Source organism: Maylandia zebra, linkage group LG3 (genome assembly GCF_041146795.1).
Source record: "Maylandia zebra isolate NMK-2024a linkage group LG3, Mzebra_GT3a, whole genome shotgun sequence".
Taxonomy (NCBI): domain Eukaryota; kingdom Metazoa; phylum Chordata; class Actinopteri; order Cichliformes; family Cichlidae; genus Maylandia; species Maylandia zebra.
In genome coordinates this window covers 39,941,946-39,961,396 of record NC_135169.1, presented here as the reverse complement: position 1 = coordinate 39,961,396, position 19,451 = coordinate 39,941,946, and the positions used below count along the sequence as shown (strand labels likewise).

Genomic DNA, 19,451 nt, shown 5'->3' with positions numbered 1-19,451 from the left:
GTGCATCGTTGACCAAGATGGAAACCCTACGGCACCCACTGCGACGTATTGGCTTCGGGCGACCTGTCCTCCTGACCGCCAGCTAGGGAAAAAAGAAGAAAGAAAGAAAGAAAGAAAGAAACTATAGTTCAATGTCTTTTCACGGGACATCTTTAAAGGGGACGGGACATGATTTAAAGCCACTGGTTGAGGAAGTTTTAGCCAATAGTCAAAGCACTCAATCATCACTGAAAGCGAGCAGGAAACTGTTTACTGTCTGAAAACATGTTTAGCTTGGAAGACTGGCCAGTGACTCTCCTATCAGTGCCCAGCCTTACTGTGTGTGTGTGTGTGTGTGTGTGTGTGTGTGTGTGTGTGTGTGTGAGTGTGAAAGATCTATTTTAAAATGAAGTGATACCCCATCCAGTGCGTTCTTTAATCAGTGCGAGACTGTTCATAACTGTCCTCTTGCAGGTGAAATCCGAATAGCGTTCGTCCTGTACAAGCACATCGGGGTCTATCTTTCAACTGAGAACGCCAGCATGAAGCTGGGCAGCGAAGCCCTGGCCACCAACTACTCTGTGATCGTCAACTCGCCGGTCATCACAGCCGCCATCAACAAGGACTCTAACAAAGTCTACCTCTCTGACCCGGTCATTTTCACCATTAGACATCTGCAGGTAATTCTGTGCGTCCGCATGTTTGTGTATCTGAGAGATGGGTTTCACTTTGATGTCAGTGCCTCTGATTTTTTTCATTCACGTACAAAAAATGCGCTCACACATTCACTTTCTTGATAGCACCTGTCATCACGATTTCCTCTATCACCGAAGCGCAACAAAACGTACAAATCCCATCACAAACCCGGGAAAATTAAGCGAATGTGAACAAGTTTTATTCAAGGAAAGGTGTGGAAAATTAAATTGTGGAAAACAACGTTGCTCACAGGGTGATGGCAAGAACACCTTGTTGTTTATTAGTTTGAACAGCAACCTGATCTCCTGAACAAATATCAGTCATATTCGGCCTCGATGGAGGCTGCTTAGTCATTGTGGGGAGTCGTGACTTTCCCCTCTTGACTCTATTATCTTCTCCACACTCTGCTACCCTCAAAATATCCCTGTTTTGTCTGCAAACAGAGCCTTCAGCTATTACCGGAGATGTTGAGCAACCATAGCAGAATTGCGGCGGGTCTCGCGTGTGGGAGGGACCTGGAAGAAAGCTACAACAGCAGAAAAAAAAGGAAAAGGACCCAGAGCGCAGAGGGAGGGAGGGAATAAGAGAAAGGGACGATAGCTTATGGAAGTCAAAAATTAAGTGGTGGGGAAATGTCAGGGGGGCAATGTCAGCGCAGTTATTGCTCTGACTCACCTGCCTTAAGTGTAATTTGTGATTTGGACTGTAGATTCACTAATTTTACTGTTGCTCTAATGTTAGGGTACTGGCGCTTTTTATACCCTTTTCTAGCTCAGATCAAGTCATTTCAATAAAAAGTGCCCTTTTGGAAAAGCTTCTCCTGCTTGTAGTCCTGCAGTGTGCCAAGAGAGCCGCCTCGTCTTTTCCTCACGTAAATGTGCCCTCGCCAAAATAAAAAGATTTATTTTTAAAGCAAATCTCGTCCTCATGAGGGGCTGTACAGTTAATCGCATGATAGTCGTGATTATAATCTCGTCTTCCTCCGTTAATTAAATTTGATTGGTTGCATTATTATATATAGTATTGACTGTTGCATCAAATCGAGAGCTCCCTGTTCTTGTAAACCAAACAGAGGTGCTGCTGAATGAGCTCTTCGTTTAACGGGTCTCTATTTGCTTATTATATTCTGGTGTGATAAAACTGTAAAGACTGTGATATGTGAGTACTACTCTGCTCATTTACAACTCCATATGTTTGTTCTTGGATTGCTTTTGCTCTGGGTGGGATATATTAGTGAGCAAGTGAACATTTTGTCCTCAGTGTTGATCTGTTAGCAGCAGAAGAAATGGCCAACTGTAAACATTTGAGGGAGTTTGACAAGGACCAAACTGTGATGGCCGGCGCCAGTCTGCAGTGGTGATTATCTATCAAAAAGGGTTCCAAGGAAGTGTAGGGGGCTGCATAGCTGTAGACGAGTCAGGGTGCCCGTGCTGACCTCTGTTCACCACCAAAACCATCAACAATGGTCACGTGAGCATAAGAACTGGATGCAGTGGAAGGACGTGTCCTGCTATGTTGAATCGTGTGTGTTGCTTACCTGGGGAACACCTGACACCAGGATGCATTATGCAATGTGATGCTTCAAACCTCGGGTCGTGCCGTTAATGCAGATGTTACTTTGACACCACCTACAGAAGCACTGTTGTGGATCATGTGCACCCTTTCATAAAAACTGTATTCCCTGATAGTGGCCAGAAAGCAGAAATGGTTCAGGTATAATTTGAGGAGCACAACAACGAGTTTGAGGTGTTGATTTTGCCTCCAAATTCTGCAGATCTCGGTCCAATCGAGCATCTTTGGGATGTGCTGGACGAAGGAGTCGGATCCACAGATGTTCCACTTCACACCTTGCAGGATTTGTTGTTAACATCTTTGTGCCAAATACCACAGCAAAGCTTCAGGGGTCTCATGGAGTCCATGTCTCGACTGGTCAGGGCTGTTCTGGGAGTAAAATGGGAACCAGCACAGCATTAGGTATTGGTGTATTTATATGGGCCTTAGTACAGCTACAGTCCATCCACTGTGTGAAACAACTTGAGGTACATAGCAGCTTCATGTAAACCGAATCCAGCCACTGTATAGTGTAGGCATTACATTACTTCTATATTAGGCTTCCATACTAAATCCAAGGTACTCGTCTTATAGCTCTTCTAAGTTGAATCTAGCTCAACTTTGCCCTTGAAAATTAACATCTAAACCATGCGGTTTTGGATGACTGGTCTTCTGAGATGATGATGTGTCCTCTAGTTATGGTTTCGCTTCCTTGCCTCGCCACTTAATGGGACCAATTAAAGCCATTAATGGGACAGAGGGTCATCCTACCTCCTCTCCGTGTAATATTTAACGCAGGGTTTGGGTGTGTGAAGGGTAAACTCAATCAGCGGCAAATTTACATTCGCAGAGGATAAACGTTATTAGACTAATCACCCTGCAGCGTGTGAAACTATGAAAAGCTGCAGCATCGCCCAGCATCTCCAGCAAGAACGCAGACGCGTTTAACCTTGGAAGCTGAGGGTCGCTGTGGAAAGGATATCGTGCGTCTCTGTGTGCACGCTCGCTCTTTGTTTTCGTAGCTGCAAAAGAATTGGGCTCAAGAGGAAGAGGCTGTTGATGTGTCTATTTATCAGCAGCTGCGTTCTGTTGTGCTTGTCTGTTACTCAGCCTCGGTGTTGTGGGTGACTTTTATGAAATGGCGAGCAAGATGGCAGGGAGGCGTGCCCGTCATTAGGACCGGAGCCCGGCACAGACAGCAGTGGTGCCCATTAAGCTGTGGGGCAGCTCACTGTCACGCAGTGAAAGTTAAAGAGAAAGGTCAAAAAAGCACAATGGATGACAGGCAAGGGGGCCGCTTGATGCTTTATGACAGCAAAAACACCTGCTATTCACTTTACAATGGATATGGATTGCATTGGGGAGAAATTGGACCCTTTTTTTTTTTGAGGATGTTTGCTCTGAAAATAAAAGTAAAGCAGAAATAAGCCAAGCAAATGTGCGATTAACTTCAAATCCCTTTGCTGTCTTTCCCCCTCCGAACAGCAATCTGAGGAGAACTTCAACCCCAACTGTTCGTTCTGGAGCTACAGCAAGCGAACCATGACTGGTTACTGGTCGACGCAGGACTGCCGCTTGCTAGGCACCAACAGGACACACACCACATGCTCCTGTACACATCTGACCAACTTTGCTGTCCTCATGGCTCACGTGGATGTAAAGGTGAGCCTGTTTTTTTTAACTTGTTTAATCCTCAGAAACACATTGATCCGTCGTGGTTTACACAAGCGACTCCTTCCGACGTGGTTTGCTGGCGATAAAAAGCTGGTTCACGTCGTATAAAGTTGATATCTACGTTGGAGTTTATTATATGTTTTATACTTGCTTTGCTTTTCAATTTAGCGGGTAATCGACTGCCAGCTGTTTTCTGACCTTCACAAGGCTTTTGTCTGCTAACATTTAAAGTACCCGCATTCATACGCTTTTAAACAATGACCCTGTGTCAGTGCGTATTGATTGCAGCCATCTTAAATCTCCATTTGTGTGAAGTAACCCAATATGTGATGGCTCCACTGTGTTGTGTTGTTTTGGGTTTTGTGAGCAGCGGCTTTCAGAAATGCATTTTATGCTTTGCCTTCATAAATAATGATTTGTTTTTGGCCTTCAAGCCTTTGTTGAAGCTCTGTGAATGGGCCTTGGTCGATGTAGTGCTAAAAGACGTGTGTTTTCACCTGTCCTTGTACGGTCTCTCTCTTAAAAAACCTCACATGAGAGCTTCTCTCCACTTCAAAAATCCACTTTCGATTGTATTCCCGGAGGCAGTTAGCCTAGCGTAAAGACTGGAGGCTGCTAACCTGGCGTTGGACAAACTTAGAGGGGTTAATGGAAGCTGTACAAAAAAGTATAAAAGAATAGTGGAGTTGAGATTTTGGGTGACGTTAATACTGTGCATGTTGGAGCTGGCAAATAAAAAAACGTCTTTTTCCGTGTCCAGCCACGAAGGAAGCCATGTTTTAGTTCTGATGTTGACAGACAGCTTAATTATTTCTGTCACAGGAAGTTTAGGAGCTGACTGCTGACAGAGCAGAGTAGTTTTTGGTATCTGTTATGGCATCTGTCTCTTCAGAGTGTCTCTTATAATTCAGTGGCAGAAAAGAAATATACACTCTGTCTGCACCATTCCAGCTGGCCCCTGTCCATATAACCACTAGACCTTCCTTCACCTTCCCGTCTTTCCGAGTCTGATTCTATCTCGCTTTTTTATCGTAGTGACAGAGCATACATCTATGTTTTAAAAAACTAAACCATTATGCACATAATTTAAAAAGAAATGTTAAAAAAATGTTAAATCTTAAATGTAGAGGAATGTGGCATAACCTGAATTATTGAACATAGCTGACCAATACCACAGAATTAAAGTTATTAAGACTAATAAAAACATTTCTCTTGATATGTCAGTCATTCAGGTCTTGGTAGTCCTAAGTGTTTGAGCTGAAAGCAACTGGGCTTCTTTTATTGGTTCATGAAGACATTTGTACCCCTGTGAGGAATCTTGGAGTTATTTTTGTCAAGGACATGTCCCTTAGTGCGCATATTAAACAAATATGTAAGACTTCCTTAATTCATGTTTGCAATATCACTAAAATTAGAAACGTGATGCTGAAAAACTAGCTTGTGCATTTATTACTTTTAGACTTGACTGTTGCAGTTCATTATTATCAAATCGCTCTACAAACTCCCTGAAAAGACTTCAGTTGATCCAAAATGCTGCAGAGCATATTCCTCCCATATTATATTCTGTTCACTGGCTCCTTCCCCTCACATACAACATCTTGAATAATCAGGCTCCATCTTATCTTAAAGACTTCATAGTATCATATTATCCCAACAGAGCACTTTCCTCTCAGACTGCTGGCTTACTTGTGGTTCCTAGAGTATTTAAAAGTAGATGTAAAAGAAGGCAGAGGCTTCAGCTTCTGTGGAAACAGCTCCCAGTTTGGATTCGGTAGACAGACACCATCTCTACTTCTATGATTAGGCTTAAAACTTTCCAGTTTGATAAAGCTCATAGTTAGTGTTGGATCAGGTCACCCCGAACCACCCCTTGGTTATCGCCCCACACCCAACTGGTCACAGCAGATGGCCGCCCGTCCCTGAGCCTGGTTTTGCCAGAGGTTTCTTCCTGTTTTTCATCCCTACTGTTGTCAAGCGCTTGCTTATAGGTGTCGTTGTTGGGGTTTTCTCTGTATTATTGTCGGGTCTTTACCTTAATATAAAGCGCACTACGATTAGGGATGGGAATTTCACGATTCCGATTCCATTTTCGATTCTGTTGAACGATTCGATTCTTTATCGATTCTTGTTTTTAAAAAAGGAGAACACACAGGCCGATTAGCTTAGAATTTTGTTTTATATCTTCTCTTTGAACAAGATAGAAATTTAGGAGTAACATGGCCTTACAAACCCAACAGTGAGATCTTAAGAGATCCACAGCCTACGGCTCTTCAATGGGGTGTCACAGGGTCCCCAGGAAAAAAATTGTAAATGTAAAATAATAAAATAAATATTCTTCAGTAGCAATAATTACAATTACAGAAGAATATCCAGTAATGTCCCTGCCTACAATTAAACACATCTGCTGTGGCAAATGGGTGTAAACCACAAACTTAGTCACTGCTCGGTGACATTCGTCCTGGCCTGAAAGGAGACGCTACCGGTAGACTGCAGCGAGAACTGCCAGCATCTGAGCCAGACTGTCTGTCTGTCTCATCATGGTCACCTAAATGCACACTAATGGCAGGTTTTGTAATAAGGCAGATCGCGCTAACATAATATGCACTGTTAGTTGATTATTTACCTGCCGCATTAACGGAAGAGGACGTGCAAACGTTACCGCTGCTGCTGGGTTGAGATTCACGAGTCTGGAGCGGAATTAAAAACACGACATTCATTTAAGGTCATCGCGTGTTCTGTGAGCAAATGCTTTTGCATATTCGTAGTGTTTCCTCCCTGAAATGAAAAAGTATAACCAAACTTTTGAGCGTTTGTGCCACTTACGCGCCATGTTTCCTGCCAGGTAAATGACGCTCCGCAACGTGGTGACGTCATTCGAGGCGACTGAAATCGATCGTTTGCAAAAATGGCAAACAATTCCAATTAATTGAAACAGTGGGAACAGGTTCTCAACAAGAACTGGTTTTCGATTCCCATCCCTAACTACGATGACTGTTGGTGCCATATAAATAAAATTGATTTTATATTTGCTTCACAACCAAGAGGCTTCTTTAGTTCTAAAAGCCATTGTGGTGTCCCAGGTTTTGAACCTCTGGTGGGTGTGGGTCATTATGGTCACAGAAGCAAATGATAAAATTGACTTTATGAACTAGAAGAAGGGAAGGATGTTGTACCTTCAAACATTCTCAAGAAAAATATATTTTATGTGATTTATTAAATAAGAATAGCGATAAAGTTAATACTCTTCTGTCAACAAATTGTAGTATGCCAATCCCCCTGGCATCTGCAACTTCTTGTAGAGGTTTTCAACAGTTCTGACAACAGCTCGCTAAAAAAGTTTGACCACTTTTCCGAGCACAATTCCTTCAGATACAAGATGCCTGAGGGTTATGTTGCATGTACAGCCGGTTTCAAATCTCACCACAGGCTTTAAATAAAAAAATTTTTTTACTGAGCAGGCCATTTCCTTAGCCCTCTCTTTCTTCCTTTTTTGCAACTATTCCTCAGTGAATGTGCTTGTGTTCTTAGGATCATTATGTGTTTCCGCTTTCAGGTTCAGCTTCAACTTTTGAATTTATTTTCAAGGACTCTTCATTATACTTCAGAATTCTTAGCGTTCGTCACCCGGGGGAGGCGTCCGTGTCAATGCCTCTCTGAAGACACGCCCGCATATCAAGAAGTCAAAGGCTATTCACTAGAAACGCTTCCTGTGCTCAGAGAAATGTTACGTTTAAAAATCTGTGTTTGCTGATGTGTGTTTCACAGAGAGATTCGCAGCAAAGGCAGAGAAAGACCAGTGATTATAATGTTTAATGCAGATAATATCTCTTCTGGAATATTTTGGGGGCCTCTTTATTTTCTCTTTGTCTCTTTGTGCTCAAAGGAAAGGTTGTTTTCTTTTTCCCGTCCCCTCCAACAAGATGTAAGGGGCCATTTGTACATCTTTTTCACAATCTAGTACCAATTTCATGCATTTTCAAGGTTCTCCTCCCAAATAGCGGTTTTGGCATCTGAGGAGCACCGCAAAATTGCTGTGCCAAAAGTTGGAACTGCTAAATGGATATGGTAGACACTACTGCAACAACTTCTCCAAAAATTGGCAGGTGCAGCGTCCACCACGATTCTTATTCCCACTAAAATGACACCAACCTCTGCAAAGTATTGCTACGTAACATTTGATTCTCAATCCTATCAAAGTGATGGCTGCTTCTCAGACTGCACAAAAGTAGAATTGGCTCTCCGCCTGCACCACTCTTTCACTCTTTTTTCTTTTTGAGGCTTTGGGAATGTATTGGCAGGTTTCCTGCTGCTGTAGATGAAACAGGAAGCAGGAAACTGACATGTCATTATATTTGACACAAGCTACAGGTTGAGTCATCTTGTATTTTTCTGATACATCATTGTTTTTTTGCACGTGATCTTCACCAACCCTCTTTAAAAGATTAACCTATATTTTAATTAGGTAGCTTTTTGGAGAGAGCATAACTAAAAAAAAAAAAACTGCAAGCTGGAGGTGGTGGCTTTCCACACATCCAAATACTTTTTAAAATTAAAATAGTAGTCCATTAAATACGAGTTTCCTGTGCAGCAAATTTGAACCCACAAATAAAACAAACGCCGACTAAAGAAACGGGCAGAAACATTAAGAAGTAAAGCCTTTCATACACTGGAAGTGTAAAATCGTGATACAGCTTCAACTCCTGGATCAAACCATGAAATTTTCCCTGCTGCTGCTTTCTTGAGAGAATTCGATGAACCCAGAATCTCAGTTTCTTCCTTTTCTTGTGGAGAAATGTCTCGACCAGCTCGCCGTGGCTTGATGTCGACTTTTTTCACAGTGTTTTTTTTGTTGTTGTTGTTGTTGTTTTTTTGTTAGGACAACTTTTTGGCAAAAATACAACATGTTCAGTTTGTATATATGTTACATGACAAGTTTGGATACAAAGTTTAGATATTAGAACACAGAGCAGCAATTCCTATTGAGACAGCACATCCCGAGCAGCGCAGGCACCCAGGAAGAGGATCTCACAGCAGGCCTCAAGCTGATGGAAAGCAGGCACACCTAAAATCCAGGAAGTACACCGGCTGGCACAACCAGGGCGCTGGCTCGTACACCCAATGGCATCTGCACCATATTGGTGGAGAATAGTCGTCAGTGATTGTTTTTGAAGGAGAAGGGTTCACACTGCAGGTTGGAGTATCATGTAATACCATCATGTCCTATCTTTTGGCTCTCACGTGTCATAAAATGCTGTCTTTGTTTGGTGTTCTGCTTCTAAGGGTGATTTTTTAATAAGAGAAAGTGGCTAAGTCACCATGTTTTGGTTTTTTTTTTCTTCTCACTACACACATAACCCACACAGTCTTGTATGGTGTGGTTTACTTCTAGCTAGAGAGAGCCACTGTTTGTCACTCAGCAGCATGACTTTTGGACCCACTAAGCTCCCTGCAGGGTGAGTCTGGAATAGTGAGGGAGCCACGAAGAATGGGAGCCTTCACGCAATGAAAGCAAAGCAGCAGAAAAAAAGAGAAGAAAGGGATGCAGTAAAAGGAGCTCTTTCAGTCAAGGCAATCACTAACATTTTGGAAAGCTTGGCTTGCTTGTGGCACTGCGTTCAGCCGCGGAAAGTGGACAGTAGTTACACCCCGGCTTTGAGTGATAGTGTTTTTTTCCACCCTGCCCTATTCTTTATCTTTTCTACTTGTACGTTATAAAAGGCGGCTTGTTCCAAGGTGGCTCTGAATTGAAGCCACGGAGGCTTTTTATTTGACAAACTGTCACCGTGCTGGATCTGAATGGAGGGGGGGGGGAAAAAATAGGCAGTGTGTGCACGCGTGACTGGATGTGTGCAAGAAAGAGGCAGAGAAAGAAATTTCATAAACTGAAGAGACTATCTGTTTTTGTATCCATGGCAACAGGACATACCACTGCTCATCTTTGCATTGTTATTACTCATTACCCTCAGAGCCACAGATTGTTTTTGCCTTGTTTATTTCTCAGTAGCATCGCCAAAGCAAAAGGAGGGAAAAAAGAGAGGGAGATCGGCAAGTTGTAATTACAATTTTTCCTTTTGAGGACGGAGACTCACTGCAGTATCGCCATCATCATTAACACCCCCCCTCCATGCATGCACACTAGCCAGAAATAATGAGCCTTACATCCACAGACCTACACGTTGGGCCTTAATAAACTGTCATCGGTATCGGCGTTACATTTATAACCCCAAGTTATGATTGCATTCAAAATCTGCACGCGTCAAATTAGAAGAGGCGAAATGTTTCTGCTTGCCCGTCTGACATTATGAATGCTGTCATTTTTTGTCCTTGACAGCGGTTTGAAGTTGCTGCATGCTTTCGGATGTGCCCAGCAGAATTTCAATGTGGGCTTTCTTTGTTTTGTTTTTATGTTTTTTCCCGTAAAACTCAAATCTGGTTAAAAAAAAATTAATACGCTGACTTCATTTTATTTTAATGTAGGGCTGTTCCTCAAGTGATACATTGTTTCAAAATAGCAATCATAATACAATTTGTATGTAATTTTACCCGACACGTGATACAGTCTTTGGTGTCACTCCTTTTAGGCCAAGCATTTGTTACAAAAGCGATACATGTGCACTCTTTTACTTTTCGGTGTAAGAGTGACACATTGTAATCACGCTCAACTTGACCATGATGAGTGTGGTCAACGTAAATTTGTATCCACCACTGGAATCTACTGAACAGTATGCGTGGTTAGTAGACACTCTCAGCAGTTTATTCCAGACTGTCTCTCATTGGGATTCATTATTTTTGAAGTCAATTAGTTCCTTAGACTAATTCAGATATTGTGCATTCTGAATCACTGAAGAAAATGAGCAAGTCAGCACGCAGAGGCCCAACTGTTTCTAGTGCTTCTGGTCAAATGTTCCCAAAAGGGGCCCAATAATGCTTATTTCCATAGTCCACTGTAAGCGATTTGTTCACTGGGTATCACTTTGTAGATGACCACCCAATGCTACCACACACACTAAGGCTCCAGTTGACCCCTTAATATATTTACCAGCCTGCCCTATGTCAGTCAGCAGTATCACTTTCATTGTCAGTTGTTTTATTTTCGCTCATTTCTCCAGCCTTTATTTGGCCCGTCGTAGCAGAATGTCAGTCACATGGTCTCTGGTTGTTGCTAGTTGCTCCGTGTGTAGACGCCGGTCTCCCCGGGCGTCTGTCTGGAATGAAAAAAGCGTGTGTGTTTAAGAAATAAAAGAAAAATGTGGGGCAGAAAAACATTGGAGGACAAATCGAATGTGCACAAATGTGCGTCGCCCTGCTAAGTAACACGGACGCCGTCCGACCGGGCCGCCCTTGCGCCGCAGTGAGTAAATTTCAGAGTAAATTACGTCTGCCCACTTTAGAGACCCTTACATGGAGTCCCATCAAGCCGGCTTGTTGTTGTAAGGCTAGGCGCAGAGGCACTGTAGATCACATCATTTGCCACCCTGCCTGGGCAGACCCCCCCTCCACCTGCAGTAAAAGGAACTTTTCAGCAGAGACTTTGTGTTTGGCGACGTCTCAGTCATCATCCACCTCCCAGAACAAAGAAATCATCCCGCAGTAAATCCATCACCCAGGTGTAGATACATTCCCTGCTCCTACTCTCGGTTTCTATAGCTTTGTCTCTTTTTCTCTCTTCTTCTTCCTTTGCTGTTTCTTTCTCTCTGACCGGGCCCCTCTTCAATTGAAGGTGAGATTGTGATGGATAGAGGCTGCAGTCGCTGCACAGCCAGCTAGCCCGGGAGACCTCGGGGTCCTCTCGCAATGCACCATGGCCGGTACCACCCACTGCATCGACGGCTCTGTCGCACGTCGGGCTGAAAACAAGACTAATGTGTCACGCACCGCACACCGCAGAGCATGCAAGCGCAAACATCGGCATCTGTTGACACCTTCTGCATAAGCGTCCTTCTAAAGTATAAGGAAATCAGCCTTAGCTTCACACGTCTCCTCTGTCTTGTCAGTAAGAGCATCCACTGTTGTTACAGGCTACAAGGGGAATGGGAAAACACAGATGAGCTCCCCTTTAAGAGACAATTACATGATAATAACTGATAATTTTATGAAGTTGCGCACAAATGAAGCTTGTAGTCAGTCATCTGCTGCCAGTCAATTCTTCACATCACTTCTTCCTTGCCACACTGTCAAACTCAGTGCTGTCATTATTGCTTTAGTCCAATCACCTTCTTGTCCACCTTCTTTGAGCCAATCAGCTTCCACTTTGCTTACTTTAAATCTCAATGCTCTTCCATCATTCTCCCTTTCATATTTTCTTCCTGCAACCCACCTCCTCTCAATCTCCATTTAACCAATGTCACTCATCCAAACTTTCATCTCCATCTTCACCACCACCAGCGTCTAGACCAATCTAAGTGCCCTAATTCCAGTCACCGTTGGGTTTCTGTTCTGCCACGATGGGTCATCGGACTCTAATCGCCAAATAGATTAATTAATTTCTCTGTCTTAATAAATCATGTTCAGTTCTTCCAAATGAGCTCTCCTCAATGAACTAAATTAAGGCCTCCTTGATTTAAGGAGTTAACACGCAGCGTATATGTCAGAAATGGGAGAAACGGGTAGCTGCGACTAAGATTATCACAAGGGCATCGAGCGCTGTCAGTGCTGTATGCGCTACCACTTAAGTTTGCTAATTTGGGTCTATCTGGCCACAGAGCTGATTCCTTTGACTGATTCTGCAATCCGAGCAGAGAAACGCCGTTGGCCACATAAACAAATTAAAAGCGTTCTCACAGACGGCGTCTGCGTGTGAGAGATTACGCGTCGCTTGTATCTTTTCAGAACGATTGCAGAAAAGCTTTTGGAGGAATTGACGCAAATGAGTTTACTTTGATGAGACTTCGCAAGGATAACTCTAACCTTGAGATGCAACCCTCACTGAGCCTCAAGACATTCACCGCAATTAATAAATTCATTCTACTCAACTTCATAAAGAAGACAGGGTTTAGCTGCTTCTCATAGCAGCGCTGAGCTTGGACACCCCGTTAAAATTTCAAATGAATCATCTGACCGCCATAGTACTTGTTAGCACTGGCGGCTCCAGTTGGTTTTCGGTTACATGTTGCTTTGTTGTTGTATAAACCAATCTAGTAGGTCAGTTGGTCTCACTATTGAAGAATCAACATACGATTGCTAAGCGATGACGTATCAACCTGCTTCTGACTCCAAGCTCCTGCTGCGTTCATCAAGGCTGTTAGCTCTTTAATGTGTTGTAATGCTCTGTATCTTATTTTAGTTAGTATAAACAAGCCCCTGAAAACTGACTTTTTATTAGCCCTGTCCATGTGCTACACATCTTTAAGCTCAGTTTTTAAAACCTTATGACGTAACTGCAACCAATGGGCTCAAAGTTTACCAGACACCAAATATTTAAATGCTTAAGAAAAGAGTCACTCTGAGGCTAATTAAGATTTCAATCGTGAGTTATCTAAACCATGCAGCAGCAGATTAATGACTAACCTTGTGCTCTGGATGGATCGTCTCAGGCGTTCTGGATGGAGACTATCTGAGACTGTCTGGATGGATCGTCTCAGAAGTTCCTGATGGCCAGAGACAAATGCAGTCATATGGCAGGAAAAACCCTAAACGTCGACCAAACTTCAGTCTACAGAACACCCGAGACCGGCGGTGTCGAACTCCAGGCAGGTTTTAGATACGTCCTCGATCCAACACAGCTGATTTAAATAGCTAAACTGCCCCCTCAACATGTCTTGAAGTTCTCCGGAGGCCTGGTAATGAACTAATCATTTGATTCAGGTGTGTTGACCCAGGGTGAGATCTAAAACCTGCAGGACACCGGCCCCCGAGACCTGGAGTTTGACACCCCTGGTCTCAGGTGTTCTCTCGACTGAAGTTTGGTCCGTGTTCAGTGTTTTTCCTGCCATATGACTGCATTTGTCTCCGTCAATCAGGAACAATCACATTAACTTCTGCTTAAGGGTAAATTTAACGCTCATCCCCCATACTCTCTATGCTAATATGTAACCATCTGCTTGCTAGTGGTAAATGCAAAGTCAGAAGTTTTTTAATATAGGCTTAAACACTCCAGCTCAAAGAATATACACCTGTAGGCCATTATTTGCGTAGTAAATGTATGTGCTAAGATAAGCCCGTGTGAGCCATTGAGATAGTAGTAAGTGTCACTATTCCCAACAGACCAGTAAGTATAAATCAGTGACACATCCCACTGGATGATGGAGAGGGTGATATTTAGGCAACATTCATCACTGTCATTATAGAACATCTCCATGCTTACACCATCAGACAGCAACTATGATGATGCAGCCAAGGTTCGCCGTGTATTTTATGGAGCAACAAAGGAAGTATGGTACAGCACTGTACAAGAGAGCAGTGGTTCAAAATAAATCTATTTATATGTTTAAGGCGCAGATGGAGAGAAGAGAAACCATGTTAACTTCCATAGCAACTCAAAGTCACGCTTGGACGTTATATCATAGTTATTGTAGCCTAGAACACAGTGTGACATTCGGTGCATGTGCTGAATGTCAACTCCCGCTACGCGAGCCGGAATCTCTCTCCCCCTCTCTCTCCCGGCCCTTTTAAATGTGACGAATTTGCCGAGAGCCCTGATTCATGTGCCCTCTCCGCAACTGTTTCTCATCCCCGTGCAGATCATAAATCCTTGGTCGTACCGTAGGTGAACTTGTCACATGACTCCCCGCAGTGGGGCCACTACCCCATAGCGCAACTGTCTGCCCTGCCTGACTGCGTTTCATGAGTCAGAGCCCAGCTCTGGAGGCATATGGGGAGATTTATGCATTTTAATTGGATTGGCTTCGTGGCCCCACAGTAAGAGCGGTTATTTGAGGTATGAAGGATTGACACTCTGCTCTTGTCACTGCTCCTTACCTCCTCCACATCATTTCAGAGGCTGGTTTCCGGCTTCTGACACAGGATTCAATTCAGTTTTATTTATATAGCGTAAAATCACAACCACAGTCCCTTCCGGGCACTTTATATTGTGAGGTAAAGCGCCTGCAATAACACAGAGAGAAAACTAAAAATGAAGCAAACCCTTTGAGCAAGCACTTGGCAACAGTGGGAAGGAAGAACTCAATTTTAACAGGTAGAAACCTCCAGAAAAACCAGCTCAGGGAGGGGCAGCTATCTGCCACGACTAGTTTAGGGGTGAGGGGAGGGAGACAGGACTCATGACACACTGTGGAAAAGAGTCAGAGAAGAATAACTAATGATTAAATACAAAGCGGTGTATAAAAACACAGAGGGTAAAAAATGTGAGGGACTCGGCGCTTAATTATGTCATCATAATAAAGCGCATGTGATGTGACGTCAAGTTAAGACGGCTCGGCCATTATTACCGATGCATTGTTGTGTGTGCCCTTTCGTGTAACACTGCTAGAGCTCCCACAAACCTTATTTTGTGTTGTGCGCACCCGGGCGTCTGTCTGGAATGAAAGAAGCGTGTGTGTTTAAGAAATAAAAGAAAAATGTGGGGCAGAAAAACATTGGAGGACAAATCGAATGTGCACAAATGTGCGTCGCCCTGCTAAGTAACACGGACGCCGTCCGACCGGGCCGCCCTTGCGCCGCAGTGAGTAAATTTCAGAGTAAATTACGTCTGCCCACTTTAGAGACCCTTACATGGAGTCCCATCAAGCCGGCTTGTTGTTGTAAGGCTAGGCGCAGAGGCACTGTAGATCACATCATTTGCCACCCTGCCTGGGCAGACCCCCCCTCCACCTGCAGTAAAAGGAACTTTTCAGCAGAGACTTTGTGTTTGGCGACGTCTCAGTCATCATCCACCTCCCAGAACAAAGAAATCATCCCGCAGTAAATCCATCACCCAGGTGTAGATACATTCCCTGCTCCTACTCTCGGTTTCTATAGCTTTGTCTCTTTTTCTCTCTTCTTCTTCCTTTGCTGTTTCTTTCTCTCTGACCGGGCCCCTCTTCAATGCACCATGGCCGGTACCACCCACTGCATCGACGGCTCTGTCGCACGTCGGGCTGAAAACAAGACTAACGCACCGCACACCGCAGAGCATGCAAGCGCAAACATCGGCATCTGTTGACACCTTCTGCATAAGCGTCCTTCTAAAGTATAAGGAAATCAGCCTTAGTTTCACACATACACATCTCCTGTATACAACATCTTGCCAGCCCCACTCCTCCCCCAATCCACCCCTCCAACATATACACAACGGCTCATCAGGCAGGAAAATCAAAAGAGCGCTCTCCCCAGACTCAAGGAGCACTGCGGCTGTTATTGTACCAGAGCCTGTTAATGATCAGCATCTGTTCCCCTCTCTGCTAGTATTAGCTGAGCTGCTACTAAACAAGGCTTCTTTGTGATTCTGCATCACCTAAGCTTCCTCAGCCTTACCTGACTCAGAAGTTGGTCTGTCACCCCCATCCTGGCTCGAACTCTTCTGCTGACCGTGCTCGAAAAGTTTGATTTTGAGACTCATCTGAGAGACGTATTAGGCATATGCCTCTTGTAGGGTGATTGCTCAGTGTATGCAAATATTTACTTGCTGCGCTGTAGCTCAAAGTCGTATGTTTAGTTGCTGCAGACCAATGTATGCATGCACAGCCTTTGATAACAGACAGCTAGGTGGTTATATACAATGTCAGTGCTTGCACAGTTGGCTTAGTTTTTAGCTGTGGTCTTGTTAACAGCCCATCAATGCAAATTTACCGTCTGCACTTAAATGTAAGTGACATTTAAAATAATGCCTGTTTGATCTTCATTAGCATTCAGACGTAATCTTTAAGTCAAGACTCAAAAGTTCCACCCAGACATTTTTTTGACCCCCGTCAGGAGCGACAGCCGGCTGTGAGGTTGGCAGATTTCTTTTAAATTAACAGCCCACCTTTCAAACTTGCACTTTATCCCCTCCCCCCTCCTCTATTTATTTTTGAATCAATGCCCGGCAGTCCCGAGAAAGAGGACAATCCCTTCGGGAAATATAGAAGCCACAGTAGCTGATCATTATGTTTTGATGCAGTAATTATGTTTAGTTATTAAATCAAGATGTTGCTCTCTGAACCACACGCTTTACATATAGATGGTGTCTGTTTTTGGAAAGTCTGCTTCTCCTCGCTGGTAGCGGAGTTATCAGAATAATGGCATTTTCCTTCTCCTGATTCCAGATGGGATTGCACTGGAAATCACTCATGCGGGCTTTGTTAGATGCTGTATCTTCGGAGCCACGGCTCACAACATTGCTCCAAGGCCCATCGGCCTTGTTAGCATGCTTTTATTAGCACTGACCATTATGTTTCAATTGAGTCTGTTTAATGGGATTTTGAATGGTACATTATTTAGCTTTCACTCTTAGTAGATGGTTATAATTGAAATGAAATGCCAGTGAACAGAGTTTGGAATGAAAGAAGATAATGTTCCTCTACCGTTAGCTGTTTTAGCCATTTGTCCATTACGTTTAGCTAACTTTCAGCTAAATGTTTCAGTGTGTCAGGTGTTACAGCCGACTCTATGTGGAAATAAATTAAATAAGTGTAACGGTTGGGACGTTATTGAGAAGTGTTTGAGGCATCACCGATTTGTTTGGGTTTTTGGTTCGTTCTAACTGAGATCAAATAACTCAACCATCCTGCAGATTCTGCTGTTTTAGTCGACTTTGCCTTTTCCTACTCCTGTCCAATCATCCCTTATTGTGCACTTGCCTTTTATGGGCTGATGTAAATTCCCTTTCGTGACTACAGGAGAATAACTGTTGATTCTTATCTCTACCGCTAAAGCCTGAATTTACTGTCAGCAAACGGCTTTTTAGTGCTCAAAACTGGCTGTGGTGGCAAATTACTTTGTGAAAAGGGAAAATTATCTAAAAGCAACAGTGAAAGTCATTGACCATGTAGTGGTTTGATTGAATTCCTGTTGTGCTGGTCTACGACACCTGTGGCCCTTTGCGCGGCTCACTTTGTTTCACTTTGTTGCCCGACCAAAATGAAACAACGGGGGGGCATTTTAAATTGATTCACACTGACTAATTCATGATTCATTTCTGCCACCTGTGGCTTGTGGGTAGTGGTTTATTGGCTGGTGGAGTGAATGCACTTTACCCCACGAAACAATAATGAAAATAAAAGCTTCAGGATTGTCGCTGGTATTCACGGTTATTGTTGTTGTTTTCACCACAGATTTTTTTTGTCTTGCCTTTACCAGTAAAATCTATATCGATATAAAAGAAGCGGTCTTGGCAAACATCAAAATGCTTCTTGAGAAGATGAAAAATAACTCAAAATTTCTTTGTTTTGTGTTGTTTTTTTTCTTTGATGACATGACCAACAGTGGACTGGCCTTGGTTTTATCGGTTTCTCTCATCACTTTTGTTGCAGAACACCGACCCTGTTCACGAAATGCTTCTAGACGTCATTACTTGGGTTGGCATCCTCCTGTCGCTGGTCTGCCTGCTCATCAGCCTTTTCACCTTCTGCTTCTTCCGTGGCCTCCAGAGCGATCGCAACACCATCCATAAAAACCTGTGCATCAGTCTGTTCATTGCCGAGTCCCTCTTTCTGGTGGGGATAAATCGGGGTGACCAGCCGGTAAGATTATCACAACGTTGCTTTATTTCTTTGTTGTGTGCTCGCAGTTAGAATGCAGATCAAGCTAGGACACATCAATGATCAATATAAGATGTTTCAAAATGTTAATAATCGATAGTTATGTTTTGTGTAATAAGTGAGCAATGATGTTGAATTCGGTGTGATGGTGGGAGGATTTTATTCATCTTGTACATAATTATCATTCTGTTCAAATTTCCAGTGTTCACACTGTAAGCGACAAGCTTTATTAATAGCCAAGCACAGGTAGCAACAGTACTCTGCAAAGGTCTTGAGCCACCCCTCATTTCTGAACAATATTTCGCCTGACTTTCTGAGGGTATTTAAAAGTTTTTCCACCACTTGATAAGGCCAAAATAAGAAGGCAGGCCTAAAAAAAGTTGATGAACAGTTGATGAAGAGGGCCTGAGAGATGCATCCGACCCTCCTGAGGATTTCAGGAGCGGTTTTGTATCATAGATAGGCATGTGTGAAACAAGATGTAGGCTCTGTTATGATTTCCGTCGGTGTTGTTAGGCATCTTCTAAAAAAACTAATAGAATTATGAATGTAGAAATCCATCTGCAACTTAAAATGCTATCTGGAAAGCATCCCAAAATTTTGGGATCATCTGGAACTGATCCTAAAAACACAGCCAATGCAGGAAAAGCATACCTGGATAGAAACTGGAACTATCTCTGGAACTATGACTGATATATCTATCAGTCATGGATTGGCCTCCCCATAGCTTGGACCTCAACATTATTGAAGCAGTGTGGGATCATTTGGACAGACAACAGAAGAGCTTTGACCTAACTGACTAATAGTTTTCCTTCTCTGTTGAAGAATAATCATTCCTGCCTGTGGCCATCTCCCTGTACAACGCATCCACTTAACACACAGTTTGCTGCTACAACTACACATGTTTCTTTTCCAAATATTTATTTATAAGTGACT

At 43.3% G+C, this 19,451-nt stretch overlaps 1 protein-coding gene across 21 annotated transcripts in view; it reads left to right on the top strand.

The window, feature by feature from the left end:
• The window catches only part of LOC101465762 (adhesion G protein-coupled receptor L3), a 266,208-nt gene that overhangs the window by 205,945 nt on the left and 40,812 nt on the right, over positions 1–19,451 (top strand). For all 21 annotated transcript variants that reach the window (XM_076881844.1, XM_076881846.1, XM_012919994.3 and 18 more), the window contains 3 exons: positions 454–659; positions 3,712–3,888; positions 18,288–18,497. In XM_076881844.1, coding sequence (XP_076737959.1) covers positions 454–659; positions 3,712–3,888; positions 18,288–18,497 — 593 coding nt within the window. The remainder of the gene's footprint in view (positions 1–453; positions 660–3,711; positions 3,889–18,287; positions 18,498–19,451) is intronic.